The sequence below is a fragment of the Lonchura striata genome, unplaced genomic scaffold (assembly GCF_046129695.1).
Source record: "Lonchura striata isolate bLonStr1 unplaced genomic scaffold, bLonStr1.mat Scaffold_99, whole genome shotgun sequence".
In the NCBI taxonomy this organism is placed as follows: domain Eukaryota; kingdom Metazoa; phylum Chordata; class Aves; order Passeriformes; family Estrildidae; genus Lonchura; species Lonchura striata.
Window position 1 is genome coordinate 1,171,191 of NW_027461193.1, and position 23,995 is coordinate 1,195,185.

The window sequence follows — 23,995 nt, forward strand, 5'->3', positions numbered from 1 at the left end:
AGTTACACAGTCTTCTATGCTAGTTGCATTCCCTACTCAGTTCAAATTCTTGTCTCCTTTAACACTCATTTTGATGAACAAAGACCTTTTTATTTATTACACCCACTCTCTCCCACTGCCTCCCAGCATGTCCATCTCTCTGCTGCCCTCGAGCTCCCGGCCCAGCCCCGGCCGCCTGCTCCCATCCAGCTGAGGTGGTTCCAGGGCCAGCAGGAGCTCTCTGTGGTGGCCACCAACGTGGTCCCCAACGGGGACTGGACCCACCAGCTCCTGGTGCTGCTGGAAACCCAAACCCGGGCCAGGCTCACCTCCACCTGCCAGGTGGAGCATGTCAGCCTGGAGCACCCTGTGAGCCGACACTGGGGTACACGGGAGGAACTGGGGGTGCTGGGAGAGCCACTGGGATGTGCTGGGACCACCTGGGAGGGAGTTGGAGGGAGCCTGGTTTCAATGGGAGAGGAGGTTGTGGGTTTGGAAGGGCTAAGAAGGCATTTGAAGGATATTGGGGAGGGTGGGATGGGGTTCTGGGGGTCCTGGTGGCACTGAAGAGGGACTGGGAGAGGCTTTGGGGGTCCTGGGGCAGTGCGAGCGACTGGAAGGAGGCTGTGGGATCTTGAGCGGGACAGGAGGGGCTTTGGTGGGTCCTGGGGAGGTCAGGAAGGGATCAAGAGGAAGGTTTCAGGGGATCCTGAGTGGGCTGGGAGCAACCAGGAGGGTGCTTGGAGGGCCTTTGGGTGTCTGTGAGAGTTTTTGGGAGATCCTGACCCCTGCGGACCCCCAGAGATGCTGCCGGATGCTGCCGCAGCAAGATGCTGACAGGAACTGAGACTCCCAAGTTGGGTTTTGTCTTCCTGGCACTGGGGATCGGGTTCTACCTGTGCAAGAGAGTCTGGGGGGTCCCGTGAGTCGTGTCTCCCCTCCTGTGGAGTGTGTGTGCTCCCCGGGGCCCCCAGCCCGGTGTCACCCCCTTTTCTCTGCCCATAGAGTTCCTGAGCCGCCGGCGGCCGCAGCCGCTCCCCGTGGCCTTGGGCCCAGCCGGGACCCCCGCTCCATCCCCACGCTGATTTTGGGGGGGTCGTGTCCCCCCAGCCCTGCTGTCACTCTGCCCCTGCCCGCCTGCTCCCAGTGTTCCCAGTAAAGCTTCCCAGTTAAACCCAGCCCAGTTCATGGGGGCAGTGGGGAGGGACTTGGGGGGACCCCACGGCGGGGCCGGCCCTGGGCAGGGAGGGCGGGTCCAGGTGGGGAACACTGCCTGCTGCGGGTCTGCCCGGCAACTGGTGAGTCATCAGCCCCGCTCTCGCTGATTGGCTGACTCTTCTCCACCGCGTTCTCTCATTGGCTGAGGAGAGGCCCGGCAGTGCAGAGAAGGAACGGGAGAGATCCCGCCCCGAGCACCGGCACGGGGACAACAGACCCGGCCTGGGCACAGGGAGGGAATTTATTACCAACCAAACCACGGCAGCACCAGGAGAAGGGAAAGAAATCCCTCCAGCACCTTCCCCCACCCAACGGGGATCACCCACAACAGGGTTATCCACCATGGAGAGACGGGGACATCCCAGTTTAGAGCAAAGCCAATTTTACTGAGTGTAGCAGGTGTTTATACAGGGATTTACTTGTATGGGGCTTATAGAGGGCTCTGTTTTTGGTAACAATTTCTCATTCGTTACACATTCTTCGAGACATCCAGTAACCTGGGAACATTTATCTTATCACAAAGACTCACACCATTTTTTCTGGTCACTTCTTGCCCAGGGAGACTTAAACTGTGTCTGTGTCTCCCACAGTTTCTGCTCAGTCAGGCCTCAGATGTCGGGCCCCTTGATCAGCTCCATTGCTTTACTCTCTGTTTTATTCCCCATACGGGGGCACCAGGGCTCTGCCCCATGGGGGTCACTGGGGATCATCCAGCCCGGATCCTCCCATGGGGGATGGAGCTGCAGCAGCACACCAAGCTCTTCCCTCACCCTCTTCCCTCACTCCAAGCTCTTCCCTCACTCTCTTCCCTCACTCCAAGCTCTTCCCTCACTCGGGGCACTCACAGGACTTCCTTTAGTGATGCCTCCGTTGGTGTCTGATCAACTTTGAGCTCATGGAGAAGCTCTTCCCACACTTCCCACACTCGTAGGGCCTCTCCCCGGTGTGGATGCGCCGGTGCACGGTGAGGCTGGAGTTGTGCTTGAAGCCCTTCCCGCAGTCGGGGCAGCGGAAGGGCCTCTCCTCTGTGTGAATCTGCTCATGTCTGAGGAGATGGGAGCTGGTCTGAAACCTCTTCCCACACTCCCCACACTCGTAGGGCCTCTCCCCAGTGTGGATGCGCTGGTGTGTTCTCAGGGCAGAGCTACGCCCAAAGCTCTTCCCACATTCCAAGCACTCATAGGGCCGTTCCCCAGTGTGGATCACCTGGTGCACCATCAGGCCAGACCTGTCTTTGAAGCCCTTCCCACATTTCCCACACTCGTAGGGCCTCTCCCCAGTGTGGATGCGCCGGTGCACAGTGAGGCTGGAGTTGTGCTTGAAGCCCTTCCCGCAGTCGGGGCAGCGGTAGGGCCTCTCCAATGTGTGAATCCGCTCATGTACGAGGAGATGGGAGCTTCTCTGAAACCTCTTCCCACACTGGGGACACTCGTAGGGCCTCTCACCAGTGTGGATCCTCTGGTGCTCGATCAGGTGGGAGCTCCGGCTGAAACCCTTCCCACATTCCAAGCACTTGTGGGGCTTCTCCCTGCCATGAGGCTTCTCCACCAGCTCCAAGCTCCGCCTGGATCTCCGCCCGCCTTCCTGGCTCAGGGGGCTCTTTCCTCCCCGCAGCTCCCTGGGCTGGGTTTGCAGCTCCTCCTCCTGCAGCATCTCTGGGGCTTTTCCTCCTCCTCCATCCAGCCACGCCCTGGCAAAGACAAATCCTGGTTTGAGGGAAAAACAATAGAAGATCTTCTTGGACTGGAGGTTCCTCCTTGCCCAAGTTCATCTCAGGAAGTCATTGGGAATCCTGTGTCTGTAAGAACCTCCAAAACACCAAGATTCAGACCAAAAATCCCACAAACTTCAAGACACAAATCAAAAACTCCCCGAACATCACAAGTCAGCAAAAAACTCCTTCAAAAGATAAAGATTCAGCTGCCACATAAAACCAAAGCACCAACATTTAGCCCAAGAAAGCTCAGAAACACCAAGATTCACCCCGTGAAAATCGTGGATCCCCCTCCACAGTCACCTGCTACATGTGGGGGGAGCAGCGCTCCTGGGGCTGGGGGGAGGCTGCAGACACAGGGAGGGGTGGAACCTTCTGCTGCTTCCTCTTTCTGCTCCTTCTCCTCCTCCTCCTGTGTCTTTGCTCTTCCTCACACTCCTCTTCCTACTGCTATTCCTCCTTCCCCTGCACAATCCCACCCTCTCCTGCCACCTGCATCGTTTGACCATTCTGTTCCTCAAGCCTGCTTCTCCTTCCCTTCTCCTCCTGCCCCCAGGCCCAGCACCCACTGCCGGCTCCCTCTTCCCCCCAGCCCCACAGCATCCCAGCGCAGGGGCAGGGATGGAGCTGGGGCAGGTCGGGCTGGGGCAGCGCTGGGCTCTCGGCCGCTCCCGCCCGCACTCGGTCCCCACTGCAGCCGCTCCCGCCAGGACAGCGCGGGGGGCCCGGCCTTGGCGCTGCCCCACTCCCACCTCCCCAAATTCCCCTCGCGGGGCCATGGGGCCGAGGGGGGGCGCAGGTGGGGTCCAGGTGGGGAATGCTGAGATAATTTTAAGAGTGGGTCCCCTAGAAGAAGAATTGGAATTTGTGGTAGACACAGGGGCAGAATGAACCTTTCTGTTAAATATTCCAAAAGGTTATAGTGTAAGCAAAGATACCGTAATAGTAACAGGAGCAAAAGGAGAGAGTTTCACAGTACCCGTTATTAAAAATGTGGTAATAGAGGGAGAAACTAAATTTTGGATGAGGGATGTTTTCTTGGTCCCAGGGGCAGGTAGCAATTTATTGGGACAAGATTTACAGGTGAAATTAGGAATAGGGGTTGTTCCAGAAGATGGGAAGATGACAGCTAGACTTTTAAAACTAGGCCAGGAGGATGGAAGAAGAATTAACAAGGAAGTTTGGGCTGGGGAGGGAAATAGGGGAAGATTAAATATTGACCCCATAAAGATTACAACTGAGGAAAAAAAATTGTCCCATACATGTACGGCAGTATCCTGTATCTTTAGAAGGACAGGAATGTTTAAAGCCAGTAATAGAAGGACTAACAAAGGATGGGACATTAGAACCTTGTATGTCTCCCCATAATACCCCAATACTCCCAGTAAAGAAGCCTGACGGGAGCTATAGACTGGTACAAGACTCAAGGGAGGTTAACAAAGGAACTCAGACCCGCTATCCAGTGGTACCAAATCCTTATACTCTTTTCAGTAAAGTTCCTCCCCAGCATCAGTGGTTTAGTGTAGTGGACCTTAAAGATGCCTTTTGGGCTTGCCCATTAGCCCAGGAGAGCAAGTTATCTTTGCTTTTGAATGGAAGGACCCACTAACTGGAGAAAACAGCAATTAAGATGGACAAAACTACCACAGGGGCTTACAGAATCCCCAGATTTATTTGGACAAGCTTTAGAAACGATACTACAAACTTTCCCCACTCCCCCTGAAATATAAATTATCCAATAAGTGGATAATCTTTTACTTTCTGGGGAAGCTGAAGCTGGAGAGGCTACTATAAAGTTTTTGAATTTTCTTGGGGAAAAAAGATTAAGGGTATCAAAAGGGAAGCTGCAATTTGTAGAATCAGAGGTAAAATATCTTGGACACTTGCTTAGTAAGGGTAGTTGGAAGCTCAACCCAGACTAAAACACAGGGATTCTATCCCTTCCCCCTCCCTCTTCAAAGGGGGAAATCAGAAAGATACTCAGATTATTGGGATATTATAGATTGTGGATTGAAGGAAATACACAGGCAGTAAAATTTTCGAATAAAAAAAACTGACAGAGGGAGATGATATAAAATGGATCAAAAAGGGTAATGAAAAACTAAGAAAAAAGAAGTAAAAACTAGCCCCAATATCAACTTTAAGCTTACCTTCACTAGCAACACTCTTTCATTTGTATGTAAATGAAAAAAAGGGGGTAGCTCAAAATAGGGTTTTGTTTCAAGAGTGGGGAGGAGTAAAGAGACCTGTGGCTTATTTATCAAAGATGTGGGATCCAGTAAATCAAGGCTGGCCAGTGTGTATTCAAGCTATAGCAGCTACTGCAATCCTAGTAGAGGAAAGTCATAAACTGACTTCTAGAGGTAAATTAATTGTAATTGTGTGCACACCTCATGCAGTACTAAATTTCTTCCAATTTGCTTTGTGATTTTTATCTTGAAATACATAACTTACTGTACTCTAGGATTGAAAAACTAGTTTACAGCTGTGACATAGCAAAACCTGCTATTAATTTGAGTCAATGCAGGCTGTTCAATCAAGTGTTCTCAGTGTGTAAAGTTAAACTAAAGGTAACACCAGCTGCTTGGTAGGTCAATGAGAAACATTTTTCCTTCCAACCAGTCCTTTTTCATGTACCCAAATGTGTTTTGCTTTCTTCGTTTTTTTGTTTTGTTTGTTTGCTGTTTTTTCTGGAAGTGCTAACTACTTGCAGTGTATCTAGAACAGCAAATAAAATTGTGCATACAAAACACTTGTAAAAAACATAGGGCTCATTTTTTCCCACAATGGGAGGTGGCTACATATAGAAAAGGGAAACTACAAAGCTAGATGAAGAAAAAGTTTCAGTATCTTCTAATGTAAACAATTTGTTACTTCCAGCATCACAGTGGGTGTGTGACACACACATATGAAAAAGATGGTGAGGGAGATCTCTGTTTACTACAGTTTCCTATTTCTTGAATGAGTTAGAGAGCTATGAAGCAATTGTGATTCCTTGTGTGGATTGCCCAGGCCTGCAGGGAGGGCTTGGCCATGGTTCCCTCTGTGCTGCAGGCAGCCCTGCAGCGTGGCAGCAGTGGCTTGCCTCTGGTGAGTTTGCAGGCAGGGTGCTCCAGCACTGCAGTGCTCAGGGGCAGTTTCCTATTTTGACACCAAAGCTTAAATTCAAGAGTGCCTCTTCCCATCCAGTTATTGTTTGTACCGTAAGAACCTCTTCAGAGAGTGTCTCCTGGCAGTCAAAAAGAGAGTATTGCAGAGATAAATTCCTTACTTCCTGTCTCCCCCACTGTATCCACATTTTGTCTATTCCCTCTTCAAATTATAGATTTGTAAAACTCATGCTCTGTGTCCTCAGATGCCCTTCCCAAATCAAACCTTGGCTTCTTTGCAAATTATATTGCACTAACAAGCATTGCCTTAAATTTTTTATTGCAGGCAAGATCACTTCAGCAGTAAGTTTTTGTTTACCTTGTTCCTACAACCCTTTCAAGCTTGTGAATGGAAAATTGTGACAGCAAAATAAGTCTTTAGTTTTAGCACTGTCAGCTGTGGGTAGCTGGTAGCCCTGGGTGGAGGGTGCCGTGAATTAAAGGCCTGCAGAACACACATAACAACAGTAATTAAATTTGTAAGGAACTTGAAAAAGGAGGGAGAGGTGATTGGCAGACTCACCTCTCCAGGATGTAGGACTAATGTTAGAAAGTGGACTGATATTGGAATGTGGATGTTGAAATGTGAACACAGAAAAAGAGCGAAAGAGAGAGAAAGGCAGAAGAGAGAAGAAGAGAGAAGAAGAGAGAAAAAGAGAAAGAGAGAGAAAGGGAAAGAGAGAGAAAGAGAAAGAGCAAAATACGCCCCAAAGTCCCCATACCGCAGCTATTTGTAAGTTCTCCCCCATTCCTGCTAGACAGAGTGACAACAAGGGGAGGGGAGTGAGGAAGTACAGTCAAAGGCAAAGCTGTGAAAAAGAGGGAGAGCTGGACCACCAATAGAGATAAGATCAAAGCAGAGATAGCTGACTCTCACAATGTGCTTTATTTTTTTAAACAAGACTTCTTTTTTTTCCTTCTGATTTTTGTTGTTAAGGAAAGGAGGCTTTTGTTCTGAAGAATGGGTCTGTAAGACTAAAACAGTTGGATGTTGCCTAAAAAGCAAAAAACCAAGAGATGTGATACATCTTGTGTTAAATTTGGGCTAGTCTTTTTTTATTTAACTAATTATAGCTCACAAGAAGAAGAATTGGCCTCTGCAGCAATTAGCACAGCTGGATACAAGAAGAAGAAGCAGCTATAGAAAAAGTTTTTAGTTAAACCCAGAAAGTTTTGAAGAAAACTAATGGTGAAAGTTAATGCAGTATTGTTTTTCTTTTAACACTGTGTTATTAAGAAGTCCTTTCCAGGTACTACTAAAGCAGCAATCCCAACCATGGAAAAGAGGGTGAATTCATGCCAGCAAAATAAAAGAATTGGTGAAGAAACGTGAGGAATGGACTATCACATCTAAACCAGGTGATACCAAATTGACTTTCAACCAGGACTGGGTGGTAATGGTTTGGGAAGAGCCAAATGATCCAAGGCAGGTACAAAGAATAACACCTAACTGAGAAATAAGGCAAAGCTTGCATCACTGGTTCTAAGCCCTGCCTGAATAAGCCCTGAGACGCCTCCGACACCTCCTTGGCAGAGGAACACTGCCACTTCAAACAGGAGGATCGGGAGTGTTTGAGTCAAAGAGTTCTGATAGTCTGGCCTTAGCCTGTGACTTGTACAGGCAAGAAGGGAAATTACCATTAATACTATGCTGTATACTTTATTTGATTCATCCCCATATTGGACATGGCAGCTGGGTTATAAGTGAATGTTTAAATTATGAGAATAATTGGCATTGTAGCTCACAAAATCTATGTTCTCGTGGCAAGAAGTATTGAGTACTGAATCAATCCCCTATACAGAAAGACCTCAAAAACTGAAGTAATAAATTGGTTTTGTAGATGGGGATTATCAATGCCTGTGGACTGAGAGATACCTGAGGAATGGTGGGAAACCACAGTTAAAAGGTGTCAAAAACAATTTGCCTGGAAATGAGTAAAAAAGGAGTGACAAGGGAAACAGAGGGCAAGCCTGGATTGAGCACTGAACTCACCAGCGAGAAGATCACACGTACCTGCTGTGGGCAGCAGCCCCACAGGCAGGGGAGGTGGGGGTATAAGCCATGCCAGACCTCTGTCATTCCTGTTTCTGTCTCTCATTTGTTGTCTTTTCCCTTCTGAGATAGCAGCAAGATCGTGTCACAAATGCTACAGAAAGTATCACATGGAAAGAAACCAAAGTTCCTTTTTGTTACACACACCCATGTCAACAGCCACTGTTATAACCCATCCAAATTAAGTACCTTCAGGAAAAAGGGGGAAAATTATCACATTACAAAGAATTCAGGAAAAAGTAGTAATACTTGGGGCATGGAATGTCCAAAAGGAGAGAGATGGATTTGTTTTACATTTGATCTTAGAAATATAGTCCAAGATTCGGTAGAGACAATTAGTAAAAAAAAAGGTAAAACAAGCACAGCAGTCTAGCTTTGTATTAACACCAAATTATATCCTGAATCATATTAAATGACTCCAAGCAGTTATAGAGAAGATAATAAACAAAGCTGCTCAGGCATTGGAATTAATATGGAGTCTGCAAAGCCAAACATCACCTGCAGTGCATTAAAATAGGTTGGCTTTACGCTATTTATTGGCTAAAGAATGGGGTGTACAGATTGTTGAAAATAGATGGCAATGAGGATGTCATCCTGGAAAAAACAAAGGATATCAGAAAAAAATTATGACCCAGGTATCAGTCCAAAAATGGGAAAATAACGTTAAAAACTAGCAGGTGGGGTAAGGTATTGAGAATGGGATGCTGGAAGAAATTAGGATTCTTCCTTTTATGTGTTACAAGTGTTTTGATATTTCTTCTTTGTTTAATCCCATGTTTTATTTGATTACCAACAGAGTCCAAAAAATGCAAGAGGACAGGAAATATTGCTCAAGCCAAATGATTTATAATTAATAAGAGGCGGGATTGTGAAAAATGCATATTTATGATTGGCTTTTCGCAAATGGTACAATGAATAATGTATATGTAATGTTAGAAAGTTATGCTGTATTAATTCTCTTTATATATTGTGTTAAGTGTAGTTTTAGGTTACAACATTATGTTAAAATAGAGATTATGTATGTGGGGGGAGTTTTCTTTTTAGGAATGAGATACTCACTTCGAAGAACACCTAAATCTTCCAAAGGAGAGGAATTTATGGCTTCTGATCAGGAGAAGCTAATTTCTTCAGGCCTTGCTCAGACTTGAAGACGCCAGGGGATTAAAGGGAACAGTTGACATACAACAGAGTTTCTTGTTTAGAATAGGATGTATGCATAACCATGAAGGATGTATGAATATGCAACAAGTGTCTTGGTTTAAGGGTGATTCCTTTGTTCACAAGTCAAGCTTTTCTTGACTTAGGGTCCAAGAGCATCTGGACATCCGTAATTCTTTGCTCTTTTTGTCTTGTAATTGTCCTAACTCTAATTGTATTGTTATTTTTATAACCATGTTATTATTATTAAACTTTTAAAATTTTAAAAACCAAGTGATTAGAGTTTTTCAAAATTTTCAAAACTAGATGAGATTTAAAGGTGACCCTTTAACTCATAAACAATAAATAGATGATTTGAAGGAAAAAAAAAAAGCAGCAGGTTGTGGGGGGGTGCACAACTGAGGCTGCTGAAGGCTGCTGTGGAAGAGAAGCTGCATTCCAGGCACCCAGGAGGAGCTTCAGAAATGCAAATTAACACTGCTGGGGCAAACTGGGGACAATGTACCTGGCTCTTCTTGCCTGGGGCAGGAATTGGCTGATTCCCTCTGCCCCTCACCCCAGGCTCTGCCTGCTTGCAGGGATGGAATCTGCACAGCTGAAGGCAGAGCCCATGCTGAGGATCTCTGACTCTGCAACAGAAATGGCTGAAGCTGCAAAGGGAAACAGCAAATGGAGAATGTTGTGAAAACTTCACTAAAATAAGGGGGGGATCATCCCTCTGCCCACTCCAACATCTGCTGTCCCTGTCTGTGCTGTACAGGGTGTATCAGAGCACTGGGGGTTTTGCTAGAACAAGTTCAGGGAAATCAGTTGGAATTCAAGTATATGATGAAGGAGTAAGAAAAAAAATGGTCAATTGATGCAGCCCCAGCTTGAGGGAGCACCCAAACATGGGGAAAAGATGAACGGCCACCAGAACAAATCCTACAACACCATGGACCAGCCCCTGGGAACCAAAATGATTTTGTGAAAAATGCATGTTATATGGCTCTGTGCAGATAGTTACTATATGTATTATGTTATATTGATAACTTGTGCTGTATGAACATTTTAATAGTACGGTAAACGTAGCTTTGTAGATAAAATGAAGCTTTAGTAGTTAAAAGAGAAAACATGCATATGTGTGTGTGGCGGGGGGGGGTTAAGGAATGAGAACACCTAAATTCGCTCAAGGAACACCTAAATTCTCCAGAGAAGAGCAATTTATGGATTTCTTACTAGAAGAAGTTAATTTCTTCAGGCCATGCTCAGACTGGAGCATGCCGTGGGGATTAAAAAAAACAGCTGACATACAACAGACAGAGTTACTTGTTTTAAATAAAATGTATGCATAACCATGAAGGATATAAGAATATGCAACAGTGTATTTTTTTAGGGGTGATTCCTTTATTCACAAGGTATGGTTGTTGTGGCTTAAGTGCCCAAGAGAGCATCCGGACATCTGCAAGTCTTTGCTTTTTAATGTCTTGCAATTGTCCTAACTCTAAATTTTTATTAGTCTAATTGTATTCCTACTTTTATAACCATTTTACTAGTATTAAACTTCTAACATTTTAAAAACCAAGTGATTGGCGTTTCTCACAAATTCATATCAGGAGACAGAGAACCCATTTTTCATTTGAATGGCATAATTTGATTACAAGCTGTCCTCAGAATAAGGACCAACCAGACAGCTCCAGCTCCTGACCTTCCTGCCGACCAAGCCACTGAAATGAGGAACACAACATTTCACCAGAGAATGGGATCAGATTATCTCTTAGCAGAAAAAGCAGGAGTTTGTGGAAAACTAAATGGCTCAAACTGCTGTTGGCAAAGAGATGACGAGAAAACTGCTAAAAAAGATAAGAAAGGAAATAGGAGAGCAGTTTATGTATTGGTCCAAACATGGAAAGGATGGGAATGGGACACGCTTTCCTGGCTCCCCAGCACACCAGGGGTTAAAGGAATGCTGCTTCTCCTCTTCTGTGCTGCAGCAACTCTCATCTTTTTACCATGCTCCACACCTTGGCAGTGCAGCTCATCCAGCAGCTGAGCCAGGGCATGCAGGTGGCAGCCAGGCCTCCTGATCCACAAACGGCTACAAAAGGACAGGGAATGAGGGCACCGAGAATAATCCCAAAACCAAAGAGGACCCGGGAAGGACAAAACAGAGTCAAGGAGTGAATCTGCCTGGAGATAGGGCCGGGCACTTGTAGATAAGGGGAGAAACCATCAGTTCCAATAAATGTTCCAAATTGACCCAGACAGCTGCTCAAAGTCCCGCTACATTCCTGAACTTGGAGGAGAAGAACAAAGACTTAACAGAGCCATGAATATCGGCTGTTCTACAGAAGGAGGGTGCACATTAACGAGGACAGGCTCCAGGCGCATCGGGAAGTCGGAACCTTCCAAGGAACTCAGCCGGTGGGCAAAGGCAGAGGGAGATGCGGCCGGGAAAATGAGGATAAAAAGGAGGCTGCGGGCTACAGCCACGGCAGAGAGCGCACGGCAAATGCCCCACGGCCTCTGCCCCTGCTCGGCAATAAAGTCACTTTGACAGGACTCCTCGCTCTGCCCCGGGCACACGAACCTCCGGCGACGGGAATTTCCCCGCCCGCTCCCGGCCGCGGGGCAGCCCCTCTGTCCTACCCACAGCAGCCGGGCCGAGCCAGCGCTGCTCCGGCAGCGGCTCCTGCCCGGCCCCGGCGGGAAGGAGACCGCGGGCAGCCGCTCCCGCAGCGCCCTCGGCCCGGGGCCGGCACGGGCCGGACACGGCACCGGCGAGCCGCCGGAGCCCCCTGCCGCCCCCTCCGCCCGCAGCCGGCCCCGAGCCCCCGCAGAGCCCAGCGCGGCTCCCACCTGCGCCGGGGCCGCCTCCGAGCTCCGCCGCCGCCGCCTCACCGCGCTCCGGCCGCTGCCGCCGCTGCCGGGCCCGCACAGCCGCTCGGCCAATGGCGGCGCTGCGCGGCCACGGCCGCCCTCAGCCCGCCGCCGGGGCCGCGCCGCGCCCCGCTCCCACCAATCAGCGCGCCGCAACCGCGACTGACGGCACCGGCGGCCAATGGCAGCGAGCTCGGGGCGGGCTCTGCGCACGGCCCCGCCTCGCCCCGCGCTCTCGGCGCCCCCGGGCTGCGTGAGGGGAAAGCCGGAGATGAGGAACAGCCCCGGCACGGGCCCGGCCCGAGCCGGGATTGAGCTGCCCACACAAACAAACTTCTCCGCGCCTCCCGCCACGGCTTTCCCGGCCCTGCGCCTCCCGTGCCTCCGCCTCTGCGGGAAGCCCAGGAGCCTCACTTCTCCTGCCCCTCGTTAGCGCATCAGTGCTTCGCTTTGATTTCCCCCGAAAAGGGGAATCTGCCCCAAGCCCTGTGGGTGGGTGGGGCAGGGGAGAGATTTCTGTCAGAAAACTCCAAAGACTCGGAGCAGGAGAAGGAGAAGTCGGTGCAGAGCCTTAAATGCAGCTTTCCCCACGCCTCCCTGCTCCCAGCTGCACCTCCTCCCCCGGCAGGGCAGGAGACAGGGAATGGGGCCATGCTCAGCTCATCCCCCGGGGCTTCTCCCTCTGCTCAGGGACAGGAGTCGTTCCCTGCTGCAGCCTGCGCTCTCTCCCGGCCGAGACTTCTCCAGGAACTTCTCGGAGCGGAGTCCATCCCCTGGGCACAGCCCCCTCCGAGTGCTGCAGCGTGGGTCACTGTGCCACGGGCTCAGTCCTGCCAGGACAGGCTGCTCCAGCGGGGCCCCTCTGCCCGCGGGCTCACAGCTCCTCTCAGGCATCGCCGTTGTGAAAAACGCTAATTACTGGGTTTTTAAAATTTTTTAACTTTCATAATAATAACATTGTTGTAAAAATAATAATACGAATAAATTAGTACAGTTTAGAGTTGGGATAATTATAGGACAATAAAAGCAAAGAATTACTGACGTCTGGATGCTCTTGGACACTAAGTTATGAAAAGCATTCTTTTTGGACAAAGGAATAGCTTTAAAAGCAATAGCTGGTTTCATATTCCTATATCTTTCATGGTTATGCATACATTCTATTTAAAATAAAAACTGTTGTATGTTAACTGTTTTTTTTAATTCTTAAGGCATCTTCGAATCTGAGTAGGGCTTGGAGAAATTAATTTATTTTGATAACAAAACTATTTTTTTTTAATGATCTAGGTGTTCCTCGAAGCGAGTATCTCATTCTAAAAAAAAAAAACCTCCCACCACATACATAGTCTCTATTTTGACATTATGTTGGAACCTGAAACTTACACAATTAATTTATTTCACACACTACTTAAGTGAATGAATACAGCATAACTTGCTAACATTACACATATAATATTAATTGTAATATTTGTGAAAAGCCAATCATAAAATATGCATTTTTCACAATCTTTCTTCTTATTTTTTATAAGTCATTTGGCTTGAGCAATATTTTTTATTTACTTGTATTCTTTGGACTCCATTGGTAATCTAATAAAACATGGGATTAAACAAAGAAGAAACATTAAAACACTTGTAACACATAAAAGGAAGAATTTTAATTTTTTTCTACTATTTCATTCATAATACATTACCCCACTTCTAGTTTTTAACGTTATTTTCTCATTTTTGGACTGATACCTGGGTCATAATTTTTTTAATATATCTTTTAATTTTTCTTTCTTTTCTTGGATGACTTCCCTATTGCTATCTATTTTTAATAATTTGTATACTCTTTTTTCTAGCTAATAAATAGTTTAAAGCTAACATATTTTAATACAGTGCAGTTTTTGTTTGGTTTTCTTGACTTAATATTAATTCTAATGTTTGAGTAGCTTTGTTTGTTATCTTCCTTATAACTGTTTGGAGACTTATAATATGATTTAGTATATAATTGGGGGTTAATAAAGAGTTAGACGGTTGTGTTGGTTTTACTTTTTTTTGTTTGTTTGTTTACTATTTGTTTTTTACTGGATTTTGGACTATGTTCTTAAGATTAAATGTAAAACAAATCCATCTCTCTCCTTTTGGATATTCTATGGTTTTTGTATTACTACTTTTTCTTAAATTCTTTGCAATCTAATAATTTTCCCCCTTTTTCCTGCAGGTACTTAATTTGGATGGGTTATAACAGTGGCCAGGAAACCCTCGGCTTCTTCTCTCCACTCTCACTCCTCTTCTTCCTAAGACCCGGTCCCAGTTTCCCCGGGGGGGATTCTCTCTTTTTTATCACTCCCTTGGTCTCTTTACTGGCCGCTTTTCCCACGAAAAAGACGAAAAGCAGCGTGAGAGGCTGCAGCAATCACTTGGCAAGTCTGGGGTACCCAGCAGCCTCTGTCACACACATTCATTCCCCCCTTATCCGCCCCATCCCAACAAATACTCACCTGTCCTTTGTCCTTGGGTCTTGGTTCTTCGTGTACACTTTAGTCTCAGAGGCTAATTACCGCGGTTTTAGGGAATCCTTTCCCTTTTCTTTGTTTTATTGTCTCCTTCTGCCCATGGATCATAACCTGTGTCTGTGGTCACACCCCAGGGGAACAGAGCGAGGCTGCCTAAATAGGGCAGGACCCGTCTTCCTCACCCTGACTCTCCTCAGGCCCCGGCAGAGAGGTGTTAGAAACCATCTTTGCTACCATAATTGTGAAAAACGCCAACCACTTGGCTCCCTGGGCTGGGCTTGCAGCTCCTCCTCCTGCAGCATCTCCGGGGCTTTTCCTCCTCTGCCATCCAGCCACACCCTGGGAATGAAAAATCCTGGTTTGGGGAAAACCAAGGTGGGAGCGCCTTGGACTGGAGGCTCCTCCTGCCCAAGTCCATCCCTAGAACTCAGCAGGACTCTTGTGTCCATGAAAATCTCCACAGTATCAAGGTTTAGCCCAAAACAACACTCCCAGGAGTTCCCTATCTCTGATCTCTCCACTTTTGGGGTTCCAGAGGTTTCCTTTCCTTGGGATGATGGGGGTCCAATGGCTCCAGGGGTTCCCCCTTCTCAGGTGTCCTGCTTAGGGATGATCCAGGGGCTGTTGGGGCTCCATGGGGTCCCTTCTCCCCTGATGCTCTACTCTGAGATCCCAGGTGTCCCAGGGGTTCCTCCTCTCCAGGCTCCCCCCCTTTCCAGCCAGCCGGGGGTCCCCCAGCTCCAGGATCGCCCCTCTCTGCTCTCCCCACTCCGGGGGTCCCAGGGGTTCCCCTCCTCTGCTCCCCCGGGGGTCCCCAGGACAATGTCCTCCCCCTGGTGACACTGGGCAATGGCCACGTGGACTCCCAAAATCCCCCAGGGGGCTCAGCTTTGGGGTCCTGCAAGATCCAAACCTACACACACAGAGAAAAAAACCTCCCAGGGTTTATTTGGGCCTCCCAGACGAACATCTGGGGCTCAATTCCACAATCTGCAAGCTCCCAACACACCCCAATAAAAAACCCTCTCAGAGACTCCCCGATATATTTGGGACAAGCTCCCCCTCCCCTCTCACCTGCAGGATGAGCTGGGGGCAATGGTCCCGGGGCCAAGGGTGCTGCGGCCTCAGGGGGCACTGGAACCTCCTGTTTCTCCTCCTTTTCCTGCTCCTCATCCTCATCTTCCTCCTCCTCCTTCCTAATCCCACCTCCTGCCCAGTTCCTGCCTTCTGTATATTTCGAGTGCAGCACCTTGCTTGTTTTTAGAGCGAGAACAAAGATCCCCGCGGGAACACGGCTTGCTGGCTTTAGTCAGAAGTAGCGGTGACTAAAGGTCCTGTTTCCTCTGCTGTGCTCCCGTCCTTGTTCCTCCTCAGTGTTCAGGCTGGGCTATGGGGTGTCCCTGTTTGCTGCATTTTCAGAGCTCCTCCTGGAGCCTTTGGGCAATAGGCTGTGCCCTGGGAGGGTTCTTTGTGCTCCTTTGTGACCCAGGAGAACCTTCCGGGCGGTTTCTGCGTGAGCTGCTGCTGTGATGTCACAGGAGCACTGCCACGTCCCCGAGGTGCTCCCGTGGCTGTGGGACACGGAGGCCTCAGTGTCCCCAGTGGCTCTGGGCACTGCTCCGTGCCGGAGGATCCTCCTGCCCGAGGCATTCTCAGCACCAGCCCAGCCCTGACGGGTGTCCTTGTGTGCTTGCAGGGCTGCAGTCTGCAGACGTGTGCAGCGCAGCCAGAATGATCCAGCACGTGGCTGCTGCAGTTTGCACGCTGTACTCTGTGGCTTATTCGGGATATTTTTTAACCCACTTGGCACGTAAGTCGAGGTTTTCTCTCGGTGCTGTGGCTTTGGGCTTGCTGTGTGCTTTCTGTTCTTCCTCTGGACCCGAGCTGACTTTGTAACCAAATGGCCATGAAGGCACCATTGCTTTGGGAGAGCTCCTGCCAGCAGCTGCAGCTGAAAAAGGGGGTGTCTGCAGCCAGCGGGGCGTGCACAGCATTTGCAATGAGCCCTGGGGGGTTCTGTTCCCTCCAGCGGGGAGTCTGTGGCAGCAGAGCCGGGAACTCCCTGCCCAGCCAAGAACTGACCCAGCCCAGCATTTTGTGCTGTTCTCTTGCTGTGGGAAGGGACTGTGGCTCCTGGAGGGACGCTGGGAAAGCAAAATGCTCTCTCGGGGTTGCCTTGCTCTGTGGCATTTCCCACCACAGGCAGTTTTTTCCTGACAGCATCTGGTTCATGTTCCCTCTCCCGTTGCAGGGCACCTCATGTGTGGATTCCGAGCAGCTCCTCCTCCGGTGAGTGGGAAAGGAATCTTTGGTGTTTGGAATTGTGCAGCAAGCTGTGAGCTCGGAGTGTGGCAGCCGAGTGCCAGCCTGGGAGGCTGAAGGAAAGTTCCTGTCAGAGTCTTTGCAGCAGCAGCAGCAGCAGCAAAGGGATCCCCAGCAGATTTCTCCTTTTCTGCTGCAGAGCTTTTGAAGGGCTGCAGGTCTGGTTTTGCAGGCAGAGGATTGCTTGCTGGCTTTAGCCACAGTGGAATATCGTTTTCCCAACAATAAGTGGCAACGTCGACTTTAGCCCATTGTTAGTTTGAAGGACTCCAAACCCAATTTCTGCTTTGTGCAGCTGGATGTGCAGCTGAAGGCAAATAAGGTGATCACTGAGATAGAACTTCCCGTCCCTCACGCTGCCGTCTGTCCACAGGGCACAAAAGCAGCACCAGCCCCTCCTCTGGCTCCCTCTGCTTCCCAAGAGGAGGCCAAAGAGGAGGAAGACAGCAGTGAGCTCCCCGCTGTTCTGGGGGACGCTGGTGAACTTCCCTCGGTGCCGGGAGATGACAGTGAACTTCCCGCTGCTCTGGAAGACGAGGGCGAACATCCCGCGCTGTGGGAATACAGCGGCGAGGCTCCTGCGGCGTGGGACAAGGACAGTGGACATCTCCCGGCGTGGGACGAGGGCGGTGGATGTCCCCTGGTGCGGGACGAGGATGGCCAAGCCCCCATGGTGTGGGATGAGGACAGAGGACATCTCCCGCTGTGGGATGAGGACAGAGGACATCCTGTGCCTTGGGAAGAGGAGGCTGAACTTCTCCCAGCATGGGAAGAGGACAGTGAACATCCCCTGGCTTGGAAAGATGATGGCGAACCTGCAGCGTTTTGGGAAGAGGATGGAGAACCTCCCTGTGCTTGGGAAGAGGATCCAGAACCTCCCTGTGGTTGGGAAGAGGACACTGATCCTCCCTGTGCTTGGGAAGAGGACACGGAACCTCCCTCCGCTGTGGGATCCTGGGCTGAAGGTTCTGACAGCAGCACAGCCCTGCAGCCAGAGGGGAGAGGGGAGTGGTGCCTGGTGCAGCTGAGTACGTCTGCTCTGTTCCTGTGTTCAGAGCAGGGGCTGTGTGTGTGTCTCAGCATCAGCTGCAGCCAGCGTTGCTCTGCAGCTGAATGTCACAGGGGCATTTATTGTCCTTCCCCAGCTGAGACCAAGGGGCTCACGGCCCCAGGGAGTGGGGCTGCATTCTGGCTCTGCTCTGGCGGGGTCTCACTCTGGGAGGGAGCCTCTTCCACGTGTTTTCTTTCAGGGAACATCGTGAGCGTGGCGGAGCCTGCCGAGAAATACGTGGAAGTGGAGCAGATTGGCCAAGGGTAAGTGCACGGTAGCTACTTCTGCACAAGCAGCCCAGGGGCTGTGCTGGTGCAGGATCAAGGGAGAAGTCAGGAGAGCTCCAAACACCTTCAGACACTGGGGTGCCATCCTGCTGTCTCTCAGTCCTGATCAGAATTGAGAACTGTGGTCAGAAGGAGCCGTCACAGGCCCCTGAGGCTGGCAGTGTCCTGCCTGCAGCAAGGAGCAGGACCTGGGAGATCTTCTGTGTCTGGAACTGGATTGCCTAAAAGAGCCACTCACCATCTGGAGACTGTCAGACAACATCTCTCAAGGAGATTTCTTTCAAATATTTTACTTCATAAAATATCTTCCGGTCAGAATTAACAACCTAAAGGTTTAGAAACAGGAACCAGAGATGAACTAATGAGTGCTCTATTCTAGCACAACTCGTAGAGCCCATACATTCAGCAACAGACACAGAGCTGGTGCACTCTGGGGGAAAATGCATCACCTGCCTGATGGCAGGGCCCTTGTGGATCCTGCAGGTCTTAGGCAGGAAATGGAAAAGGATGAAATGCATTCTTTTCCAGTTCTTTAGACACCCATTGCTCACCTCAGGTTTTGAACTAAAGCAATTCAGCGTGGACATTTGGGATTTGCTCCAGCCCAATTCCTTCGTGTTGGGTCTCAGTTTTCTCTTGCACACCTGGCATGGCAGAGGGCTGGTGGCTGCTGCGCTGTTGTTGCAAGGGTCGATGCACCCAGGTGTTTGTGAGCGCTGCAGGCAGCAGAGATCTCCTGTCTGGGCTGGCTTTCACTCCCAGGGCCTCAAGCACTGCTTCTTTCTTCTCTGCTGTTTTGTCTCCAGGGCTTTTGGAACTGTTTCCAAAGGACTCGACAGGGCCACTGGAGGAGAGGTCAGTGCCAACACGCCCAGCACGTCTGGCAGCTCTCCAGGGCTCTCCCCTCTGCTGGGAGCTGTGGCTGCAGCTCTGGGGGCCAGCAGAGCTTTCCTGCACAGGCTGCTCCTCTGAAGGCAGAGCAGTGTCAGCCTGCAGAGCACAGCTGGGACACACTCAGTCCTTCTGGAGTGCCCAAAGGGATGCAAGGAGGGCAGCAGTGTCTGTCAGAGCAGGACATGCTGGCTTGCTCTTCATATCTAAAAGTGTGAATGGATCAGTGTTGGAGACTGAGGCCCAATTTATCTTCACCCCAGCTGCAGACAGGAACACTATTTAGCAGTTTTTCCATCCTGCCTTTCATCTTCAAAGGGTACCTCAAGGCCTAATTAGGGTGAGATCCTGCTTGGGCTCAATTTGGGACTTTAGTTCCACTTCAGCTGTCCACAGAGAGAGAGGGACAGAAATGAGAAGATGGATGTCCAGAGCAAAGCTCTCTCCTAAACCCTGCAGTTGTGTTTGGGTCTGGGGTCAGTGACAGCCTGTGACAGGGATCACCTGAGCAATGGATGTGTGTGTTTGCTTTGTTGTGCAATCCCAAACAGAGCAGCTGCATCTGAAATCATGACCAAATCCCATGGAATTGCTAAAGGGTTCCTGGCTGTTTTGCTCTGTTTTCACAGAACCAGAATTACCTCCCGCTTGCAAAATGTGTTTGAATAATAATGAGAGTGTTGAGGCCATTTGAGAAGACTGTAGGTGCAGAGAATGTGGTTAGAGCTGGGAGGCTGACAGCTGAGGGGCCATTTCTGCAGAGCTTGCAAGGCCAAATGTCTCTGGCCATGTGTCCTGTAAGCAGCCCCAGCAAGCAGAGCAATGGGCTGTGGGAGTGGCCCTTGCTGAGTTCTGGTGCCCATCCCAGGGCAGTTTGGCACAGCCCGGCTCCGTCGCTCCAAAAAGCCTCGCCATGTGTTTGCTGTGGCCTCCTGCCACAGACTCCTCCAGTTAAAGGTCTGCAATGTCCCCTCAGGTGGCCATAAAGAAAATGAGTCTCAGAGGGCAGAACGGGGAACACGCTGTGAATGAGCTCCTGCTCCTGAAGGACAAGAAGAACCCCAACATTGTCAACTCTTTGGACAGGTGAGTGCTCCAGGCCTCATCCCGTGCACGGGCCCTGCCTTAACCTTTCCTGGCACCCGTAGTCTGTAGCCTGTTTTGAAAATGCCTGACCCAGCCGTATCTTCCCAAAACAGCAGCCTGGCAGTTCGCTCCCTCCGTGTGCTTTGGTTGCTTTGGTTTGGTTTTTCCTTCAAGCTGACCCTGTTTTCTGTGTCTTACAACAAGTGCTGATAAACCACAGCAGAAATTATTTCCCTTGGTTTCTTCTTCCCAGCCCTTTTCCATTGCTGCGGATGCCAGGAAGACCAGGTCCTTGTTTCCAGAAATGCCTCATTTGCCCATTTTGCACTGGCCTTGCCTGTTTCTGAAGGGACTTTCTGAAAGGTTTCTGATTGCTTTTGTCCCAAGTGCTGCACGGCCTCCTCCCCTGGATAACCCTGGGAGTTGTGTTGCCTTGTTCTGCAGGGAATGGTGGAACTGATGAGCTCAGAAGCTGAACCAGCTGGGGGCCAGTGTTGTGGTTCCACACTGATCTGGGCTGTTGCTAAACTGCATTTTTCACCTGCTTGCCATCTAAGGACTCTCCTTTCTCACAGGTGTCTCTTCCCTTAGACTGTGCAGATTCCAAGGGCTCTGCAGCCTCGCAGGAATGTCTCTCCATGGGATTCTGTCCTCATGGACAAGTGACCTGGAAACAAAACTCCACTCCAGGCTTTTCCATGGGGGAATTGAGCACTGCACATTCATCTCCATGCCACTGCTTTCCTCTTCCAGCTTCCTTGTTGGCGGAGATCTCTGGCTGGTGATGGAATACATGGATGGAGGAACTTTGCAGGACGTTGTCAGACAGACACACATGGCTGAAGGAGAGATGGCAGCTGTCAGTCGGGAGGTGAGGGATCCTGCCTGTGGCTGCCACGGCTTGGACACGATGGCCCTTCCACACAGGCGTGAGAACAGGAGTGGCTCCATGCTCAGGGCTCTGTTTGTTGGTTTCATGAGCTGGAGAAGAAAGAGCCTCTGCAGTGAACGGCCTGCCAGCATTGCTGCACTTCTGCTCTGTTCTTGCTCTCTTTCCTGCTGTTGTGGCACTCTCTGTCTGTTCTGGATTTGATGTGCTGTTCTCAGCTTTGCCCTGAACCGTTTGCCTGGAGCCTGTCTGCTCTGCACTCCTGGCCTGTCACAGCAAAGCTGCTGCTGGCAGAATTCGGAACTGTCCTTTCTTGTGTGATAGATTCCGGCCATTGGTTTTTGTCCTGGTGTTTCTTGTTCTCTCTCAGTGCCTGCAGGGCCTGGATTTCCTCCATGCGAACCGGGTGATCCACAGAGATCTGAAGAGCTCCAACATCCTCCTGGGCATGGCCGGCTCTGTCAAGCTGGGTGGGTGTTCCTGGCCAGGCACGGCGCTCCCGGGTGCGGCTGTGGGGCTGCTTCCCAGTGCCGGCCAGAGCCCCACAAGGGCTGCTGGGGGCACTGCCCGGCCCCTGCTGCCAGCTGAGAGCGGCTGCCCCTGCAGAGAGCTCCGGAGAGCAGCAGGGTGCCAGGGGTGGCTTTGCTCTGGGTATGGCCCTCCCAGAGGGCAGGAGTTGGAATCTAAATCTTAAAGGGAATCAGTAAAAGCCACTGCATGAAAGCTGAGGGTTTCTTTAAGGGTCCAGTTCCACCTTCCCTTGGCTACAGCCCTCAGCACTTTTCCAGCTGACTTCACTACTCCATTCTCAGACTGAGAATGGGGAGTCTTGGTGCTTGGTTTCCTCATTCCAGCTGCCTTTGACAGTGTTTGTTTCTGTCCTCAGCTGATTTTGGCCTCTGTGCTCAGCTCAGCTCTGAGCAGGACCGGTGCAGCTCCATGGTGGGCACTGCTCACTGGATGGCCCCAGAAGTTGTGACCAGTTCTCCTTATGGCCCCAAGGTGGACATCTGGTCCTTTGGCATTGTGACCATCGAGATGGTGGAAGGAGAACCTCCTTACTTCAAGGAAACGAGGGCCATGGTAAGAGGCAAATTCTCCAGGGGCTGCAGAGCCCTGTGAGCACAGGGTGACCCTGCACTGGGAGCAGCAGCTGGAGGTTTCTGCACCTGGGGAAGGGAATTCCCAGAGCACTTGAACCTCAACACAGACAAATATTCTGCAGTCTCCAACAACAATTTGCTTTGGGATTTATGCTGTTCCAGCTCTTCTGTCTGTAAGGATGACCTGAAAATGTGAATCAAGTGCATCAGCTCTTTCCAATGGCTGTGGCAGCACCAGGGTTTGGGTTTTTTTGTTGGCACAGGAAAATGAGCTGTGAGCAGCATCTCTGCCAGGGAGGAAAGTGCTCCTGGAGCTGGGGCTGAGAACCCGGGGTCGCTGTGAGCACCTGTGGGTGGGAAGGAAGCTGGCAGAGCGCTGAGTTTGCTTTTCCTGCAGGCTCGCGCTCTGATCCGGCACAACGGGACCCCGCAGCTGCAGGAGCCCCGGCGCCTGTCGGCTCTGCTGCGGGACTTCCTCGAGTGCAGCCTGGAGCCGGACGAGGAGCAGCGCTGGTCTGCCCAGGAGCTGCTGCAGGTGAATGCCGAGCGGCCGAGGGGAAGCAGCAGCGCCAGGGAGGGGTTTTCTGCTGGGGCCCCTCCGATAGTCTCCAGCCTCACTGCGTTCCACACGCAAAGCAAGCAGAATCCTCGCCGGGTTTGGCTTGGCAGGGTCCTTTCGAGGGCATCTGCCCCTGGTGCCCCACAAGGAGCAGGGCCATCTTCAGGCAGGTCCAGTGCTCAGAGCCCTGCCTGGCCTGAGCTTGGATGTTCCCAGGGAGGAGGCACCTCCCACATCCCTGGGCACCTTCTGTCAGTGTTTCACCACTTCTGGCAAAAAGATTCTGCCTTCGATCTAACCTGAGCCTGCTTCCCTCTCCTGAGTTTCTGACCATTTCCCTTTGTCCTGTTGCAACAGAGCCTGTGAGGAAGTAACAGTTCATTTCTTTCTTTTTTATCCTTTGGGCAGCACCCATTTTTATCATCAGCCAAGCCTCTCTCCAGCCTGACCCCTCTGATCACCGCAGCAAAGCAACTGAGGGAGCAGCGGAGGAGATGAAGCACTGGAGGACAGCTGTTAGTTACAGTAGTTAGTTAGGACAACTAGTTAGTGATGGTAGTTAGCAGTGCTAGTTGGTTATGGTAGTTAGGACAGCCTGTTTGTTACGGCTCTTATGACAGCCTGTTTGGTATGGCAGTTTTTTGAATAAAAACTCTCTTAAACCTCAACTCCCTTGAGGTGTCCCTTCCTCCTCCCTCCGTGACTCGGCTGCCCGGAGCAATGTGAGGGGAGAGCGGGCCCAGCCTGGCCCAGAGCTGAGCCCCAGCAGAGCCCTGGCAGAGCCCAGAGCAGCCTCGGATCTGCAGAGTCAGCCTGGGAGGAGGCGCTCGGAGCCTTCTGGGCTGCACCCGACTCTTGGTTACAAACTGCGTGTGCTGGAAAATGCCACCGGCTCTGCCAGAGGGCAGAAGGGGCCCGGGGAAGGCCCCAGTGCTCCCTGCAAGGGAAACACCGGCCCTGGGTTTGTTATAGAGAACTATGTAGTTGGTGGCTTTTGCTCTTATGTCTTGACTTCTGCAACTTATTCTTAATCACAACGATTTTGATGCAGTATAGTTTGTAATCACTTTTAACTGCTTTTGCTGTAATATAATTTGTCAGCTTTTTGTGGCCAATGCCCTGGCCCCTGTGTAGCTCATATCCTCAGAACATCATTCTTGGATGATAGTTTAGTTTGTGCAC

At 50.4% G+C, this 23,995-nt stretch overlaps 1 protein-coding gene across 1 annotated transcript; it reads left to right on the forward strand.

Moving 5' to 3' along the window:
- The first annotated feature begins 1,860 nt into the window (after positions 1 to 1,860).
- Positions 1,861 to 23,476, forward strand: LOC144248868 (uncharacterized). The gene is made up of 12 exons (XM_077790846.1): positions 1,861 to 1,966; positions 2,357 to 2,384; positions 2,812 to 2,923; positions 17,319 to 17,996; positions 18,174 to 18,261; positions 19,092 to 19,140; positions 20,153 to 20,262; positions 21,016 to 21,133; positions 21,522 to 21,621; positions 22,038 to 22,234; positions 22,652 to 22,789; positions 23,222 to 23,476. The coding sequence occupies exons 1-12, from the start codon at positions 1,887 to 1,889 to the stop codon at positions 23,309 to 23,311; spliced, it is 1,788 nt and encodes a 595-aa protein (XP_077646972.1). The 5' UTR covers positions 1,861 to 1,886; the 3' UTR covers positions 23,312 to 23,476.
- The last annotated feature ends 519 nt before the right edge of the window (positions 23,477 to 23,995 follow it).